Source organism: Podarcis vaucheri (assembly GCF_965113315.1).
Source record: "Podarcis vaucheri genome assembly, chromosome: 1".
In the NCBI taxonomy this organism is placed as follows: Eukaryota; Metazoa; Chordata; class Lepidosauria; order Squamata; family Lacertidae; genus Podarcis; species Podarcis vaucheri.
Window position 1 is genome coordinate 127,048,020 of NC_138759.1, and position 16,259 is coordinate 127,064,278.

Below are 16,259 nucleotides of genomic sequence, written 5' to 3' on the forward strand. Positions count from 1 at the left end.
ACCCCTGCCCCCCACACCTTTTGTCTAAAAACTATGGCAGAACTTGCTATAGTGGACCACATTTTAGCGCAGGCTACAATAGAGGAGGCAACCAGACAATTGTGTGTGTGTGTGTGTGTGTGTGTGCGCGCGCATCACAATATCGCAACCCATGTCTTAAGGTGGGGTTGCCATCATAGGCGCCGACTCCATGGGGCCTGAGGGGGCCCGAGCCCCCTCAAAAATTCGTTTGGGGGGGCTCTGCCCCCCCAATAATCTTGGCGCCCCTCCAGCAGAGCGCCACCGCCGCCCCTCCCCCAGCCCAAAATGCACAGGGTCGGGCTGCAGGCCTCCTGCCCTCCCTCCCGAGCAAAAGCTCCACCCAATTTCCTTCGGAGCTGATTAATAGGCGCAGCACGCTCTCCCCTATTCGCTCACGAGGAGGCGGCGCCACTTTATCTGCATATTCATGAGCTTATTTATTATTTATGAGCTTTCACGGGCTCCCCCAATATTTTTTATAAGTCGGCGCCCCTGGTTGCCATGCATCCGGATCTTCCCGGGATTCCAATGACGGAATTAGTGTCCGGGGGAGAATTTCAGGAAATCGGCAAAATGTCCGGATTTTTTGGAATTTCCCCCAAGAAAGCTCAACAACCTTTTGTGTCCGGATGTTTTCCTTCTTGAAATATGGAAAGCCTATCTGCAGGAAGATTAAACTAACACGATTGTGTCATACATGCAACAGGACCTTCGAAACTCTGCCTGCACCAGTGTCCTGGCACATGAGTTGACCGCACTTACTTTGTCAGGTCTTAAGCAGCGAATGATGAGCATCCTTTGGAACTCCCCCATTTTGTCTTGCCACTCCTCAGGAAATGCCTCGTGATGAGGTTCCTGCAAGCGAAACAAAAACACTATGATTGGCTTCCCCTGTCCTTGAAAGCTCCAGTTAGTGCAGAATTCCTTCCCCCGTGGCAGTAGATAAGCAGAACAAAGGAAAAGGAGTCTTCTTACCAGTTAGAAACTTTAATAATCACAGCGAGAGAACAAAGAACCCATCTCCTAGAAGTGGTGGTGCTCCCAATTAAGTCTTACACCACCTTCTGTCCCTATTAATCCACAACACTCCTACATATTGTAATCTGAGTTTGTACCCTCTGTGCTTTCTGTTCTGCCACTTTCTCAGCTCTTCTTGACCTTGGGCTGAGAGGAGGAATGCTATCCAGAGACCATGAATCTGTTAACCCTCTCTCTCCCAGTGCTTCTTCTCCTAGCTGTTCCCCATCCAGTACTTCCCAGCTTCTACCTACTGAACTATGTTCCTCTGCAAACCAATGTTCCAAATCTATACTGTCCTCCTGCTCCTGGGAAGATTCAGGATCCAAATCAGGAGGAGGGGGTGGCTCCCACCATCCTTCCTCAGTGCAGCCCTCCTCAGCACGGTCCCTGACAGCTGCAGCCCGGCTGCTGAAAGGAGAGAGACCCTGATAGCATATGGCACCTCTTCCTACAGATCTGCACTGGCTGACGATTTGCTACCTGACCAAGCTGAAGGTGTAACAGCTTGAGTCCAGTTTACTGCCCTACTCCAAGCTTACACCCCTTTAGCCACTTCCATCTGCGGAACTGGGACTGTTACCAGTGCCCGGTAATCCTTGTTCTGCACTTGTAAGAAACCAATCTTTTAGCACTGTAGCACCCACACACCAGGCAAAAAAACCCCACTGGACTGCTGAAAGCGTTTTTGTAGAGGCAAGTTGGCCCAGCACATGTAGAAACTTCACGTGTTGCAATCTTCACTGTTGACCTTAATTAACTTCTGAATTCTTTTCAACTGTCTGATACAGTGGTACCTCGGGTTAAGTACTTAATTCGTTCCGGAGGTCCATTCTCAACCTGAAACTGTTCTTAACCTGAAGCACCACTTTAGCTAATTGGGCCTCCTGCTGCCGCCGCGCCGCCGGAGCACAATTTCTGTTCTCATCCTGAAGCAAAGTTCTTAACCCAAGGTAATATTTCTGGGTTACCGGAGACTGTAACCTGAAGTGTATGTAACCCGAGGTACCACTGTATAGGGAATTTCAACGTTTTATTATTTCTGTAAACTGCACGCCATCAAGTGGTATGTACATTTTGATCAAGGCCAGATTCAACTCTTCACCCCAGGCAATTCTTGGCCAAGAAACCGATTCACCCTACTTTTTTACATAGTTAAGCTCCCTTGCACCTGGGTGAAGACTTCAAGCCTACATTCTAATTCTATGAATTAGGGGGTAGTGGAGAATCTGGTACTCAATATTTTTAGGAGAACCTGCCCCCTGCCCCCTGCGCCCCCCCCCCAGATTCATACCAATACAATTGAATGCAGAAAAAGAAAAAATTACTGGAATGTACATTTCTGAAGGAACGTTTTTTTAAAAGGAAACAATATTACTTGTAGTAATGTTCGTTTGCCTCCAAGGTGTATCATCTAAACCCATCTGCTTCCGAAACTTTCAAACTGCTCATCCCCACATTCCTGGTTATCTCAGAAGCTACATCTTCCTTTGACAGAATATACAACAACAACCACAAGAAGACCACAAGGGCGCAGTGAATATTTGTTCTGAGCAGCTAGAAAGAAGGGATGAGTGAAGGTGGGAAACAAACCAAACTGTCATAGACGTTTTTCCACCCGTCCTTCAAGCGCACGAATTCCTTCCGGATGCTTCTGAAGGCTGGCAAGTCGTCAAGGCGGCAGACCTCATCCCATGATTTCGTGGGGAGCCAAGGGCAAGGGTTGGAGTAGGGATTGTCCAGGCCGATGCCTCCCGTGAGCAAAAACTTCCACTCCGACTCATCAATCTGCAGCGAATTACGACAAAATGAACACACAGTGTTAAGGACTTGGGAACTTGAGCGAACAGGTCGGCATCAGGGACACCCATGCCATGAGAGCCACATCACCAGTAAGGGGCCCCCTGTAACTTCACTTTCCTGTTTGGATTGCTGCCTGTACTCTTGCCCTCTGCAAACCTGGAAGCAATGAGGCAGCTGTGGCGTTTGCCCTCCTAGGCGGGTCATAAGGAAAGGGTTAAATGAGTGTGAAATGATTGGCCAGTGGGAACCCAAGGGGAGGAGTTAGAGTTGAGAGTTGTGAGTTGGAGAAGGAAGAGGGAGGATAAGTCTGTGGGCTGGTTTAGTTTTGATGTGTGAGAGTGAGTGAAACTGTTAGGAGGAGTCAGATAGACAGTTGGGACAATCAGAAGTTATTAGGAAGGTATAGGCCGGTAAAGAAACTAAGATTAAGAAACTGTCAAGAAAAATGATCTGAAACCATAAGCTTGTTCATGCTTATAAAATAAACTTGATTATTTGTTTTAATGTTAACAACTGTCTGGACTCGGTGTGTACCCGAGAGAAACGGGTTGGTGGCAGCAGGGAAGCGATCACAGTGGTGGCACGAGGATCAATAGACCGTCATACGTCCGGGGACCCTGTGTGATCGCCACAGTGGCGTAGCAGCCTTTACTCCTTGACTTCCTCCTGGGCAATGTAGCCAATTGGGTTCGAGAAGGGGAGACAGGAGGGCAAGGGATCAGACAATGGGAATGGCAGCAATGCAATGCATGTTGCCACCCAAAGTTTGGAGCTGACATTTACCAAGTCACCCAGTGCTGTTTTTCTGGGGTGGGGGGGGACACACCATGAAGTTTGTTTGTTTGTTGTGGTCCCAGTCGCAGTGCCCCCACCCCAGGCAGTGGCTAAAGGTAAGATGTGATTAATAAACTCAAGCAAATGATCTGTATTAGAAATGGCCACAACTTTACTGATTGCAGATATAGGTGGATTTTTGGCTCAGGCATTGGGTGTGTATCCATTCCAGCTCCACCAGACAAAAACAGAATTATTTTTTATTTTTTAAAAAGGTAAAGGAACTCAGTTTCCCCAAGTTCCTGCTAAAAAATACCAACAGCCTCCTGAACACGAATATTTCTGCCATGCTAACTTTGTGGATCAGCTCTGCAATGGCTTGAAAACCTGTATTATGTACTGAGTTGAATAGGATCCACAATGCAGCAGTCTGATTGGTCCTAGAACAATAGGATTCAGAATCCAGCAGTCTGATTGGTCCTAGAACCACAGGATCCAGAATGCAGCAGTCTGACTGGTCCACAGGAGCCACCCAATCCAGCTCCAGGTGGAAGTGAATCCGCAACCTGACTGGCCTACAGGTGAATCCTGGAATTAGCCAATCACATGGGGCCCATTGTGTAAATAATGTATATAAAGCAGACATTCTGGAGGAACTTCCATTCCTCCTCACCACTACGAGCTGAATGAAGAGCATGAAATCCACTCTCGACTCTGAGTATATTTCAACCTGCAATGGCAGGATGGAGGCTGAAATGACTGGCAGAATCCGAGACCAGGGGAAAGAGACGGCGGAAGAAGATTGGAAGAAATTTAAAATTTACCTTAAGAAGAATTGTAAAATTAATGAGTGTTAAAATGTTGTGGTTATAGAAAGTAAGGGATTACAGCTGTAAAAGATCAAGTAAAAGAAAAGAAAAGGAAAAATTGGATAAGATTAAGGGGAGGATTTGCTGAAACAAATTTGGGAATTGGAAAGCAGAAAGGGGAGGTATGGGGAAGTCGGCGAAATAAGTTTTAAGAAAAAAAGGATATGAAATTATACATGTTTGTTTTTGTGTTTGTATGTTTGTATTGTGTATTGTCTGTGTTTATATAAATTGTGAAAAACCAATAAAAATTTTATATATAAAAAAAAGGATGGCAGTCACTATCCCGTAAGGCCTCCCCTAGCGTAAGCTACTAGGTTATTGCTTGGCTCTCTCTCCAGCTGTCCCAGAGCCAACTGGGAAAAGCTGCCAAACCCTATACATGTAAACAGCAGGAAAAACGGATGCTATACCAGGAACCAACAAGTACATGACAACAGGGCTATGTACCATATCACAGCCAGAGAACAATTTTAAAAGGTATAAAGGAAGAAGGATTACACCCCAGGAGTCCCTGTCCACTTCCTGTTGTCCAGAGGGCAACCTGATCCCAATCCCACCAGCTTCAGGAAAGGCCATGCCCCTCAAACATGGGGCTGGCCCTGGTCTGAACAATTGCATTGAGCTGCCCAACCTCAGTTGTCCGCTTGGCGGCCCCCTTGCCTCCAGGCCGCCAGATCTGACCACATGGTGATGTTGGTAGGATGTTCCCGCGAAGGAGAAGAGATGGAACAGAATGGGAGAGGCACCTGTGGACTCGCCAACAGATTAGCAGATTTATGGCAGAAATGACTGGCAGAATCCGAGACCAGGGAGAAGAGTTGGTGAAAGAAGACTGGAAGAAATTTAAAGGCTATTTACAGGAATATTGTAAAATTAATGAATGTTAGAAGGATGTTGGATAGAAACTAAGGGGTTTCCAGCTGTAATGCTTTAGGAGATACAAAAAAAAAAAGGTTTATAAATGGGTAAAAGCCTAATGGTAAGGATTTGCTGAACTAACAAATTGAAGTGGAACACAAAGAAGGGAGGTACGAGGAGGTCTGGGGAAATAAGCGTAAGGAAGATATGTTATGGAAAAGTATTTGTTTTTTAACTGTTTTTATGTTGTATTTTGTTTCTTTTTCTTTTTTATTTTTTCATTGTTATATTTTAAAAAACTTTAAAAAATATCTTTTGGAAAAGGAAAAAAAACAGATTAGCTGATTTATATGTGGGGCACCATACAGAGTCATTTGCCTAGCAGCACTAACCAATTTATCATGCTTCAAGAGGTTCACGTTTAGGCAGAAGGAGAAGAGTAGCTTGTCCTTTTCAAAGAGAGAACGGCAGATGTTGACATAGAGGGAGTAAGTGAAATGGTCTTTGAGGATCCTCAGCCTGCAAGAGAGAGAGAAAAGGGAAGGTTGGGGAAACCCAAATGAATCTCACTTTACAACCAGCCACTGAATAAACTCAATTACAAACCGCTTAGATTTCAGTTACGGATGTGCTGCTGGTGGATTTTGTAGGCAGACTGTTTTAGCCTTGCCTCCTGACTAATGCAAAACACAAAACCACTTGTCAGCCACTTGCAAAGGCTTCGCAGAGTGCATTAGGCATGAAATACAAGCAGCGTTTGGCCTCTTTCTGACACACAAGGAAATGCAGCATAGTAAAAGCTGTATTTGGGCCCAGTGACCATGATCTTCGTTTTTTTGATGTTGAGCTTCAGACCATATTTTGCGCTCTCCTCTTTCACCCTCATTAAAAGGTTCTTTAATTCCTCTTCACTTTCTGCCATCAAGGTTGTGTCATCTGCATATCTGAGGTTGTTGATATTTCTTCCGGCAATATCAACAACCTCAGATATGCAGATGACGACAGAGAATGAGATGGTTGGATGGTGTTCTTGAAGCTACTAGCATGAGTTTGATCAAACTGCGGGAGGCAGTGGAGGACAGAAGTGCCTGGCGTGCTCTGGTCCATGGGGTCACGAAGAGTCGGACACGACTAAACGACTAAACAACAACAAAAAAGCTGTATTCTTTACACATCAGAAGGTCGCATGCATGCCCTTTTGTCTCACATCCCCTTTTCCCTACTTCACAACTGTAAGTTTCCTCTCTTTTTAACCTCTATCCAGCCTGCATAGGGCTACACACACCTAGCAAATTCTTGCTCCTGCTAGATCCACTGCTTGCGTTATGTTGCTAAGAGCCACAGAGCATTCTTTATGTAAGACATTTCACAAATAACCCCTGAATCATTGGTATGTGGAGGCAGAGTGAGCGCAGTCAACTAGTGTAATCATGTCCATGTCTGAAGGTTCAGGAAGACTTAAGGTCAGGACTGTAACCCAGAGAGGGCATCAAAGGAGGATGCTGGAACTGGAACTCGGTCTTTGAGCTATTCGCAGAATGGTAGAGTTAGAAGGGACTTTGAGAGTCCTCCAGCCCAGCCCCCTGCAATGTGGGAATCTCAACTAAAGCATCTATGACAGATGGCCATCTAGGTAAAGGTAAAGGGACCCCTGACCATTAGGTCCAGTTGTGGCCGACTCTGGGGTTGCCACGCTCATCTCGCTTTATTGGCCGAGGGAGGCGGCGTACAGCTTCCGGGTCATGTGGCCAGCATGACGAACCAGAGCAGCGCACGGAAACGCCGTTTACCTTCCCACCGGAGCGGTACCTCTTTATCTACTTGCACTTTGACATGCTTTCGAACTGCTAGGTTGGCAGGAGCAGGGACCGAGCAACGGGAGCTCACCCCGTTGCAGGGATTCGAACCGCCAACCTTCTGATCAGCAAGTCCTAGGCTCTGTGGCTTAACCCACAGTGCCACCCGTGTCAGATGGTCATCTAACCTCTGCTTAAAAACCTCCAAGGAAGGAGAGTCCACCACCTCCCGAGGGAATCTGTAGCCAACCCAATACATGGCCATCAGAAGGGGCAAAGTCAGAAGGAGTGTGTTATGGCACACCTAGAAGAACAAGGGTCAACCCTATATTCTTGCCTGAACCCACCTAGCTCAGTTGACTAAGGACCAAATTACCCCAAGGCATACATCTCCACCACCATCTCCTTCTCTTCCCATACAGCAGCGGAGCATATGCCCACGCTGCCCAGGGCGGGTGTGCTCCTGAGGGGGCGCGGGGCACAGAGGGTGCCTTCCCAGGCGCATGGAGTGGCGTGTGCGCCCTGCAGCCAGGGGTGGAGTGAGCTGCCCACGGGGCAGAGCGAGATGCCAATGGCGGACATTCGGTGCGCCGCCTGCCCACAATTCCCAAGCCTCCCCCAAGCTGGCCAAACGAAGGGGGAAGGAGGGAATGCTGCCGGCAAAGCGGCGCAGCTCCCCCTTTCCCCGACAGCTTGGGGTAGGCTTGGGAGTCACAGGCAGGCGGTGCACCAAATGTCACCCCCCCAGCGAAGACATCCCAGGCTGTCCACCCCCCTACCTCCACCTTTCCTCTGCCCCTGCCTCCATAGATGGGTATTTACTGCAATGAGCAGGAGAAGGATGTTATCTCGTATTCTGGAAATGACATGTAGAGCATCGCCAAAAGGGTTGTGCAACCTTCATCTGAAGACAGGTGTGTGCATTCTTCTCCTGTTACCGCATCCTTGGAAATCCCTCTGTGCCTTTGCAAAACAACCCAAGCAGTGTCCCTGATTGTGACAACAGCACCCTTATCTCACTGCCTTCACCAGCAGCACAGCTGGCCCGCCCCAAGTGTCAACAGAGCAAAATGTTAAATGATGGCGCTCCAAATGGCTGGCAAAACAACGGGGCATAAAACAAGCAAAGCAGCCAGAAAGCACAACGTGGGGGAAGCTACAAACGGAAACTTCTGAGCTCTCGTTTATTATTTATCGTTCTCAAGCTATAAATGAATATCACATAAAATCTGACACTGAACTCAATCTGCACAGCGCATTATTTTTTAAATGAGTTTCCCGTGAAGTCAACTTAAATGCAATGTCAAATTAACTGAAGGTACCAAAATTAGTCAAGCTAGCCTTGCCCAGTTTCCTCAAGCTTTGTTGTTTAAGGCCTGCTTTGACATTTATTCCATATATTGAATTTAATAAAGGGAGAAAACTGCGTGGGGCATTATTCTGTTTTAAAGATTACGAGTTTCCCAGTCACTTCCATAGACTTGTTACCTAGGAAGTACCAGGTAATGTTCTTGCATGCTTCTTAAAGGGGGAGCATCGTAGTTCTTTCAAAACACTGAATATTTTGTCCCCAGTACTTTGAATTCCCATGAATGTTAGGTTTGTCTACAACAGCTGTTTCCATCTACAATACAGCAATAAACAAACTTCTAAATCCCACTGTTTTCAGTGGAAAAGTTAAGCACATGCTCATTCCCCTGAAATCAATGGGCATGCTTAATTTTTGGATTGTATCCTGATTTTTTCAAGGTAAGATAAGACTTCATTGCCTGCAGCTAATAAGTAACAAGGTTGTGCCAGAGCCTGAATAAACGTGAAAGGTAAAATTAAAGCATACAAGGATTTCGCATACCTGTCTTGTAAAATTTCTGACTTCACAGAATTATCTATGGACATGATGAAAAGGTTGATGAACCAGGTTAGGGAATACTGGTACATGGGTTCAATATTGGCAAGATCAGCAATTGAAAAAAACAGAATCGACGAATGAACTGCAATGGGGCGGTAGCCCATTCGAGTGGCATCTATCTTCTTTTCGGTTTCTTCCGCTATAGCTTGCTTCTCGGAAATTTCATTAGCCAAAGCCTTAGAAGAAGACAATATCTTGATAGCAGTTTCATCCTCTAAAATATTTCCTTCAGAAGATGAAAGAACTTCTAAAATTTTGTCCTCTATTTCTTTCAGCTGTCTGTAATAAAATCCCAAATTATTCTGTTACGAAAGTAACAAATGACCAAGTCCGCGAGTAAAAAAAAAAAGAGGATTAGATGCAATTACGGAAGCAAATAGAGTCGTACCTTGGAAGTCGAACAGAATCCGTTCTGGATGTTCATTTGACTTCCAAAATATTCGGAAACCAAAGTGTGGCTTCTGATTGGCTGCAGGAAGCTCCTGCAGCCAATCAGAAGCTGCAGAAGCCCTATTGGACTTTTGGGTTCCAAAGAACATTCGCAAACCGGAACAATCACTTCCGGGTTTGCGGCGTTCGGGAGCCAAAAGTTTCGACTCGCAAGGCGTTCGGGATCCAAGGTACGACTGTAACTAAATTGATTAAAAAAACACAGTGGGATAAATTTATAAAATATATGAGGAGTTTTTATATTGTGAGGGCTTCTAATGAGCTTTCAATAGTCACTTAAAATGATCTCAAATGATTTTTGTCTCAGTCTAAGACAATGTTTCCCAAACTTGGGTCTCCAGCTGCTTTTGAACTACACATCCTATCATCCCTGATCTCTGGTACCGCTAGTTCCCCTCTAAAATATTTGAGGGGGCCGGGCTCCCCCCAAAGTTGATGGAAGGGCATTGCCATTCAAATGGTGTGCATGCAGCATGTCATGTGATTGATTATGCGGGGTGTGGCTTACTCCACCCCCCAAAATATTTTATTCAAGTTGGCACCCCTGGCGTGTAGAATTAGGCTTGTTAGAATTCCTGCTCCATGACTGCAGTCATGGGATAGTTGTCTATCATATGACGGTATACGTTTTTACTCCACAAAGTGGGAAGTGATGGAGATAGGATGTTTGTGTTACTGTGTTCCATGAAGTGGGACTATTGTCCTTTGTTCATTTTTCTCTTTGCTCTCTGATGCTAGAGAGAGAGGGAGCCATGTTGCAGTGCTCCGTGTGTGTTTATATGTAAAGAAAGTAGATTAGCCAAAATGCTGAGCTGCTGAGGTCTGTTACGCATCCCTAAGAGTGCCAATGTCTGTTGGCATCGGTCGCTGTGATGTTTGGGCAGAAGAAAGCTTTTGAAGCTCCCGAACAAAGACCAGGAGAGAGACAACATGCCAGTTGGGCATGTGTCTCTGCCAGGGTCCTACTCAAGTGTAGAACAAGCTCCTGACAAGGCTTCCCCCCCCCCTCACCATCCACACCTCCTCTAAACTTGTTTTGGGGGGTTCCCTCAACTCTCTTGAGCTTGCAGCCGAGTGGGAGAAGTCTTGCTACACGAGTGGCCCTCATTCTACACGTGCAACAACTTAGCTGAATCCTATCCAATGTCTAGTTTGGCCCACAAATTGCTATAGCTAGCTGCATTTCATATTGAAACCAATTAAATCATTTTTTTTTAATGGAAGTCAACTAAAATAGCTTGTCCCAAAACTACCAACAGATAGATTAAAAGTTAGCTGTCACTGGGAGGAAGTGCAAACTTTGTGGTGGGAGGGGGACATCTCTCATGGGAGCTAGAGCAACAAAACAGCAAAAAAAAAGAAACTTTATATGAAAGCACCTCCAACTCACTTTCAAGTGCCTAACACAAGTCATTGTTAGTCTGCTGATAGGGGCAGACAAGTACTTAATCGTAGGTTTATTCTTTAATCATAGAGATTAATTTTTAAGAAGTGGCTTCGGATGCTGAGTGGATTGCATTTTCTTATTTCGGGAGGAATGTCTTCTGGACTATTATTCCACAACCCTCCCCCCCAAATCATCAGATAAATTGTCATTTAAAACTACTGTATTAAGAACAGGCTAAAAAGAGCCCCAATAGACAAACCAGAATTCCATTTGCTCCAGGCAACATTTTTTCTTATTTTCTCCCAAAAATAAAAGGAAAAAGGATCCTGTTCCCTCCCCTCAGTTTTACCAGGGGGCATAAATAGATCCCCTTTTCTTTATTTTGTCCTGAGGGGATGCAAAGGAAAATGGGGGATACTTTCCAAAACTCTCTTTGTTCACAGACAATTCTGTGTGTGTGTGTTTGTTTGTCTGTCAGACAGACAGACAATCTATTATTATTATTATTATTATTATTATTATTATTATTATTATTATTATTATTATTTTAAACCATTGCTTTTTAAAAAAAACACATTTAGGGTTACTCTTATTTTGACTCAAGAAAATCACCATTTTATAGTTCAAATCGCAAAAAATAAATACAGTAAATGGACAAAAGTACAAAGATTCACAAAATGTTTAGGGGTATGCGTACCCCCAGAAAAAAGCAGTGGTTTAAACACACACACACACACACACACTATATATATATATATATATATATATATATATATATATATATATGCAGGTTTTGGTGTCTTCGGGTGTCTTCCCGTGTAAGAGTCGGGGTGTCTGTGCGACGTTTCGACGAGGTCTCACTCGTCATCTTCAGGCTGGTGCTTTCGGCTTCTTGTTACTGGAACAGAGCAGAGTCTGGTGTTTGAGTTCCTATAAATACTGTTGAGGGGTGTGGTGTATAGCCTCCAACGTTCTGGGCAGAGAGGAAGTTCCTAGATTAGTGTGCCTTTTCTTCTTTTGTTCCTTAATTACTTGAGGGATATCTTGGGTGATTTCATGAGTGATATTCTGAATATCACTGGGTGGGTCATTAAGTGTAGATTAGTTGCTAAAGCTTTCGTGTCTTGACCTCTTGAGCTTGTGAAGAGTTTTTCTGAGAAGATGGCTGTGCTGCATTTAGTTGTGCTCTGGCTTGGCTTCGTGTATAGGGGCGAGCTGTGGTTTTGTGCCTTGTGCCAGCCAGATCTGTGTAGGGATTGCAGGGGGGTGCAGCATCCGGAGGTGCCACTATAGTTTGGCTACTGGATGGAGTCTGTAATATGTCTGTGGAGAGGGTCTGGGTTTGGGTCTGGTGTGGTTGATTGGTGACGGCGTTCTGTGTGCCTCTGGTTCTGGTGTCGGTTTTTGTGGGGAGGGCTAATTTCCAGATGTCTGGCAGGCGGGACGTGTCGTCACGCTTGTTCATGTTGTGAGGGTGTTTCTCTATCTCGATGGCTTCCATGATTATTCTCTTGTGGTGATGTTCCATGTTAAAGAGCAATTTGGAATCTGCAAAATTAATTTCGTGTCCTGTTTCTTTCATGTGTTGGAAAAGAGAGGAAGTTTTTTCTTCTTTTTTGACGGCATTCTTGTGTTCTGCGATACGTGCATTTATTCGTCTGTTTGTTTGTCCAATGTACGTGGCTGGGCAGACTTTGCAGGGTATTTCATAGACCCCTTGGTTTTCCAGCTGGATTTTGTCTTTTGGGTTTCTGAGGATATTGGCTATTTTTTGGTTGGTGCAGAAGGCTGTTTTGATATTGTGTTTATGGAGGATTTTGCTGATTTTGTCTGTAGTGCCCTTGATATAAGGAAGGAGGACCCCAGACCCTCTCCACAGACATATTACAGACTCCATCCAGTTACCAAACTATAGTGGCACCTCCGGATGCTGCACCCCCCTGCAATCCCTACACAGATCTGGCTGGCACAAGGCACAAAACCATAGCTCGCCCCTATACACGAAGCCAAGCCAGAGCACAACTAAATGCAGCACAGCCATCTTCTCAGAAAAACTCTTCACAAGCTCAAGAGGTCAAGACACGAAAGCTTTAGCAACTAATCTACACTTAATGACCCACCCAGTGATATTCAGAATATCACTCATGAAATCACCCAAGATATCCCTCAAGTAATTAAGGAACAAAAGAAGAAAAGGCACACTAATCTAGGAACTTCCTCTCTGCCCAGAACGTTGGAGGCTATACACCACACCCCTCAACAGTATTTATAGGAACTCAAACACCAGACTCTGCTCTGTTCCAGTAACAAGAAGCCGAAAGCACCAGCCTGAAGATGACGAGTGAGACCTCGTCGAAACGTCGCACAGACACCCCGACTCTTACACGGGAAGACACCCGAAGACACCAAAACCTGCATTCCTGTACCCGTGAAAATCTACGAAAGCATATATATATATATATATATATATATATATATATATATATATATATATATATATATATATGCAGGTTTTGGTGTCTTCGGGTGTCTTCCCGTGTAAGAGTCGGGGTGTCTGTGCGACGTTTCGACGAGGTCTCACTCGTCATCTTCAGGCTGGTGCTTTCGGCTTCTTGTTACTGGAACAGAGCAGAATCTGGTGTTTGAGTTCCTATAAATACTGTTGAGGGGTGTGGTGTATAGCCTCCAACGTTCTGGGCAGAGAGGAAGTTCCTAGATTAGTGTGCCTCTTCTTCTTTTGTTCCTTAATTACTTGAGGGATATCTTGAGTGATTTCATGAGTGATATTCTGAATACCACTGGGTGGGTCATTAAGTGTAGATTAGTTGCTAAAGCTTTTGTGTCTTGACCTCTTGAGCTTGTGAAGAGTTTTTCTGAGAAGATGGCTGTGCTGCATTTAGTTGTGCTCTGGCTTGGCTTCGTGTATAGGGGCGAGCTGTGGTTTTGTGCCTTGTGCCAGCCAGATCTGTGTAGGGATTGCAGGGGGGTGCAGCATCCGGAGGTGCCAATATAGTTTGGCTACTGGATGGAGTCTGTAATATGTCTGTGGAGAGGGTCTGGGTTTGGGTCTGGTGTGGTTGATTGGTGACGGCGTTCTGTGTGCCTCTGGTTCTGGTGTCGGTTTTTGTGGGGAGGGCTAATTTCCAGATGTCTGGCAGGCGGGACGTGTCGTCACGCTTGTTCATGTTGTGAGGGTGTTTCTCTATCTCGATGGCTTCCATGATTATTCTCTTGTGGTGATGTTCCATGTTAAAGAGCAATTTGGAATCTGCAAAATTAATTTCGTGTCCTGTTTCTTTCATGTGTTGGAAAAGAGAGGAAGTTTTTTCTTCTTTTTTGACGGCATTCTTGTGTTCTGCGATACGTGCATTTATTCGTCTGTTTGTTTGTCCAATGTACGTGGCTGGGCAGACTTTGCAGGGTATTTCATAGACCCCTTGGTTTTCCAGCTGGATTTTGTCTTTTGGGTTTCTGAGGATATTGGCTATTTTTTGGTTGGTGCAGAAGGCTGTTTTGATATTGTGTTTATGGAGGATTTTGCTGATTTTGTCTGTAGTGCCCTTGATATAAGGAAGGAGGGCCATGCCATTGTTTTCTTCTGTGTCTTGGTTTTTGGGGGGTGTTTCTTTTTGGATTAGCTTCGTAACCCTGTTTTTCTGGTATCCATTGGCGATTAACACATTTGAGAGATTCTGTAACTCAGTTGTCAAGTGGTCTTTGTCAGCCAGGCGTTTGGTTCTGGAGATGAGAGTCTTGGCTACGGAGTTTATTTGTGCAGGGTGGTGGTGTGATTGTGCATGTAAGTAGCGGTTGGTGTGTGTTTTTTTCTGGTAGATAGTGTGTCCTAGGGAGCCATCAGGTTTTTTGTAGATTAGGACGTCAAGAAAGGGGAGTTGGTTGTTGTCTTCTATTTCCATAGTGAATTGTATTTTGGGGTGTAGGCTGTTGAGATGTGTGAGGAAGCTATCTAGTTTTTCTTTCCCGTGTGGCCAAATTACAAAGGTGTCGTCAACATATCTGAGCCAAAGTTTGGGTTTGTGTTCTGACTTGTCTAAAGCATTGGTTTCAAAGTGTTCCATGTACAAATTTGCGATGACCGGTGAGAGGGGTGATCCCATAGGTGCTCCTTCTATCTGTTTGTATCTTTGTCCATTGTGGATGAAGTACGTGTTGGTTAGGCAGTGGTTGGTCAGGTCCAGGATGTATTTGGGGGGGTTGTATTTGTTTTGAATGGCTGTCAAGGCTTCATTAATGGGCACTTGAGTGAAGAGAGATACAACATCGAAGCTCACAAGTAGGTCATCGGGATGTAGGTATTGCTTCTTTATTGTTTCTATGAACTGGAAGGAGTTAGTAACGTGTGAAGCGATGGATTCTGCATAGGGCTGAAGTTGCTTAGCGAGAAATTTAGCGAGATTTTGTAGAGGTGAGCCTATGGAGCTGACTATTGGTCTGAGTGGTGTTCCTTCTTTGTGTATCTTGGGGAGACCATAGAGTTTGGGGCATCTGGAAGATTTTTCTCTGGGGATGATTCTTAGCTGGATTTCTTCACTGATAGGAGAGGCTTTTATTTTGGATTTGGTGGTTTTTTCCAGATAGGTGGTGGGATCTGTTTTTATAGGTTGGTAGGTAGGGTCTTGGAGTAGATTTGATAGTTTTGCTTGGTAGTCCGATGTGTTCATCACAACAGTGGCGTTGCCTTTGTCTGCTGGGAGAATGATTATGTTGTTGTCTTTCCTCAGGTTGGTGAGTGCTTTCTGTTCTTCTTTGTGTAAATTGCTTCTGGGTGGTTTGCTGGAGCAAAGGATGTTGGTGACTTCAAGTCTGATTTTATTGGCTTCATCTGGGTCGATTTTGGTCAGGCTAGCTTCGACTCCGCATATGATGTTTTCCGTGGGGATGCGTCTGGGGGCGACTGCAAAGTTGAAACCTTTGGAGAGTACTTTGGTTTCAGTTGGGGTGAGGATCCTGTCTGATATGTTATGTACTGTTTGTTTCATGGGTTGTTGTGGAGGGTGGCTGGGTTTCTGGCGTTTCTCTAGTTTGTAGAGTTTGTTGGTGTGTCTGTCTGTCTTATGTGAGGTCTCAGTTTCAGCTCTCCAGACGGCTAGTTGTTTGCATTTGTCCCAGAGTGCAGGGTGGATTTTGTTACATAGTTTGAGGTGAAGAGTGAGCAGATCTTTGTTGGTTTGGTTTAGTAGGTATCTTTTCTTATGTATTTCGTTTCTGATTAGGGATAGTTCAGTTCGTTTCAGGATCCTTTCGGTAGCTGGGGTTTTAGAGTGGAATTTAAGTTGGAAGCATGTGGGAGTTAAGTTGTTGTCTCGGCAGTTGCGTAGGAACAGGAGATCACATAAGATGGTGGCTCTTCG

General features: G+C 45.0%; 1 protein-coding gene across 1 annotated transcript in view; it reads right to left on the reverse strand.

Moving 5' to 3' along the window:
• DNAH7 (dynein axonemal heavy chain 7) overlaps window positions 1–16,259 on the reverse strand; it is a 191,652-nt gene that overhangs the window by 36,252 nt on the left and 139,141 nt on the right. The window contains exons 50-53 of the mRNA XM_082219677.1: window positions 8,994–9,329; window positions 5,738–5,864; window positions 2,632–2,826; window positions 784–876 (exon numbers count right to left, since the gene is read on the reverse strand). Of these exons, the coding sequence (XP_082075803.1) occupies window positions 784–876; window positions 2,632–2,826; window positions 5,738–5,864; window positions 8,994–9,329 (751 nt within the window). The remainder of the gene's footprint in view (window positions 1–783; window positions 877–2,631; window positions 2,827–5,737; window positions 5,865–8,993; window positions 9,330–16,259) is intronic.